Consider the following 3071-nt stretch of genomic DNA (forward strand, 5'->3'; position numbering starts at 1 on the left):
TCACATCAAATTGCAGAATTTCGGAGCATTTGTTGTGTACTAGTAATAGTGGAACATTCAAGGCACTTGCTTATATCTGTCTTTAATTTTCTTACTCTGTTTAAGGAATACCAAATCATGTTTGTCTCATCAACATAAGTTTTTCGATCTTACACTGAAATAAATGAGATCTTAAATGTATGATACTGAGAAACGTGATGCATTTTGACTGTTAAAAAATAGTTAGTCTAATGCATTGGAATTAAGAAATAAAAATCAAAGGAAAAATTCCAATGATTAAAGGCAGGAGTCATGGGTAGTGGAATCCTGTACTAATAATCTATCACAGTTGCTAGGGTCTTAAATCTCCAGAAGAATGAGATAACGAAGAAGAAAACAATTTTTTGCTGAAATCTTCAGAGCTGAATGTGTTAATGTTTTGATCTCATTTATTTTATTTGGCCGAAAGCTGCCTATATCATTTACTTACAAGTGAGATTATAAATAATTTACAAAACAAAGAATGCTATTATTTTGAACAATACTTTGGACTAATCAACTAGATTGTAATTGTTAGGATAATCTGTAAATTCACGCCATTCACATAGAAACTCCAATTCATTGCGTACCTGAGAACTTCAGTGTAGATGATTGTTGATAATCATAAAAAAAAAGGTATAAAATGAGTTTAAGCACAGTAACAAAAGAACGTCAAATTTGTCGGAAAGAAAAAGAACATCAAAGAATTGGAAAATAAAGTGCTTTAATTCCATTCTCCATTTCACTTTTTCTCGGCAAAACACTTTACTTCTTTTCTATTTCTTCCAAAGCCTTTCTTTCACCAGATACTCGTTAAAGGAAAAAAAATAACATAACGGCAGTATTATTTAGAAATAAGGGGTGTTCTCGGTGCACACTTGGACGGATTATGTTTGTAATTTGCTTTACCCTAACTTTACACTGAGCTTATATTTCAAATTCGAATACAACCTTATTTCCAAAGTAATATGAAATCGTATATGTCTAATTTAGACTAAATCTAAATAACATAGGAGTAACTTGGTCTAAGCCAGGAAGGATTAGACAGACTTGTAGACAATTTGATTTTGTTAAAAAAAATGGTATTGAACAATATAAATGCAATTATTTCATGTTTGATGTAAAAAATTCACATACTATTGGTATAGCAATTTTTTTTTAGCCACTTGATATAGCAAAGCAAAAGTAATTTTTTTATGGTAGACCAAAGTAGTGTTAAGTGGAAATAATCTTGATTGATTGTTGTGAAGTTAAATTATGTTCAAATTCAAATTATATAATAATAGTGGTACCAAAATAGGTGTAAATTACATAATCTAACAAATTACTTTTAAGGAGGCTTTCTTTTTAATTGGATCGATTCTTAATTTGTGTATACGAAAAAACATATATTGAAAAAATGTCAGTTCCTTAAGATATATCTCAGTATCTTATTATAATAGATGGTCATTGACTTTTAGATTATAAGATACCTAATTAAAGAAACGAAAATAATTTATTTTTAATTCAGAGACTAAAAATAAATATTACTTAATTTGGAAGCACTACAAACATATTTAAATATTTAACCTTTATTCATTTTTTTTCTCAATTTCCATTTTTTAAGTTGACCTTTTTAAGTCTATTTAAAAAAAATAAAAAATTAACCTTTAAGTTCCATGGAAATTGCCAAATTGGAAATGCTACTGAGCTGAACAAAACCTCCAAAATCGGTCACACCAACCCTTGCGCCTTCTCCCTAACCTCGAACTCACCCTTCACAATTCTATCGCAACAGCAACATCAATGGCTACTACCACCGCCAACAAAGACGAAACCATTAGCACCATTGCATCTTCTTCTTCTCCAGTCTTCATATCCACAGAGACCTTATGCACCATCCTCACCCATCACACTCTGATGAACCACTTCCAATCTACTCTCCCCAAAGCCTCAACCATTCTCCAAACCCCAATTCGCCAACACCACTCTCTCTCTCCTTCCTCCTCCCTCCTCCTCATGCCCTCTTGGTCCTCTTCCTCTTCTCTCCCTTACATCGGCGTCAAACTCGTCACCCATTTCCCTCAAAACTCTTCTCTCAACTTACCCGGCGTGCAGGGAAGCTATGTCCTCTTCAGTTCAACCACCGGTCAAACCCTAGCTTCCATGGACTCCACCGAACTCACCCTTTACAGAACCTCGTGCGTCTCAGGCTTGGCTTCTAAATACTTAGCGAGACATGACAGCGAGGTTCTTGTTATGGTTGGTGCTGGTTCCTTGGCACCGCACCTGATCAAAGCCCATCTTTCAGCCATACCCAGTTTGAGAAAGGTCATCATCTGGAACAGAACAGTGGAAAAGGCGACAACTTTGGCCAACAAACTTAGCCAAAGTGGGGAATTTGGTGGAGTGAGGTTTGAGGGTTGTGGGTGTTTGGACGAGGTTGTCGGATTTGGGGACATTGTGAGTTGCGCCACGAATTCCGAGACACCCCTTGTGAAGGGGGAGAGGTTGAAGGGTGGGGCTCATTTGGATTTGGTGGGTTCCTTCAAGAATTCAATGATGGAGTGTGATGATGAGGCCATAAGGAGGGGAAAGGTTTTTGTGGACAATGAGACTGCGCTTGTTGAAGCAGGGGAGCTGGTGGGGGCTTTTGAGAGAGGGGTCATCAAGAAAGATGAGATTGGAGGGAGTTTGGTGGAGCTTGTGAGAGGTGAAAAAGTTGGGAGAATCAGTTCTGAGCAGATAACTGTGTTCAAGTCTGTTGGTTCTGCTGTTGTAGATATGCTTGCAGCACAATTGGTTTATGAAACTTACACAAGGAGCTAGGTACACTGTATTGAGTTTAGTTTATGCTATATAGTTCAATAAGATTTATGAAGTTCGTAAATCTCATCTTGCAGTGGTTCTAAGTAGTTTATGTAACTAGATAATACTGTTTCTAGATGCTTCTATGCAATAGTATAATTCTAAGATGAATATACTTAAAACATGGAAATTGTATTTTTACCAAGGGAGAAATTGGGCACATGTTCATGAATCGTGTCAACTATGGCACTGCAGCTCTTTTCTGA

The 3071-nt window shown here is 36.2% G+C and overlaps 1 protein-coding gene across 1 annotated transcript; it reads left to right on the forward strand.

The window, feature by feature from the left end:
* Positions 1–1699: 1699 nt before the first annotated feature.
* On the forward strand, positions 1700–3071 carry LOC100804363 (ornithine cyclodeaminase/mu-crystallin family protein). Its single transcript, NM_001317419.2, has one exon. The coding sequence runs from the start codon at positions 1804–1806 to the stop codon at positions 2824–2826; it is 1023 nt and encodes a 340-aa protein (NP_001304348.2). The 5' UTR covers positions 1700–1803; the 3' UTR covers positions 2827–3071.

This window comes from Glycine max, chromosome 20, assembly GCF_000004515.6.
Source record: "Glycine max cultivar Williams 82 chromosome 20, Glycine_max_v4.0, whole genome shotgun sequence".
Classification (NCBI taxonomy): Eukaryota; Viridiplantae; Streptophyta; class Magnoliopsida; order Fabales; family Fabaceae; genus Glycine; species Glycine max.

Bases quoted from the DNA above. Each gene is read 5' to 3' on its own strand.
- LOC100804363 (NM_001317419.2), top strand. From the start codon at position 1,804: ATGGCTACTACCACCGCCAACAAAGACGAAACCATTAGCACCATTGCA.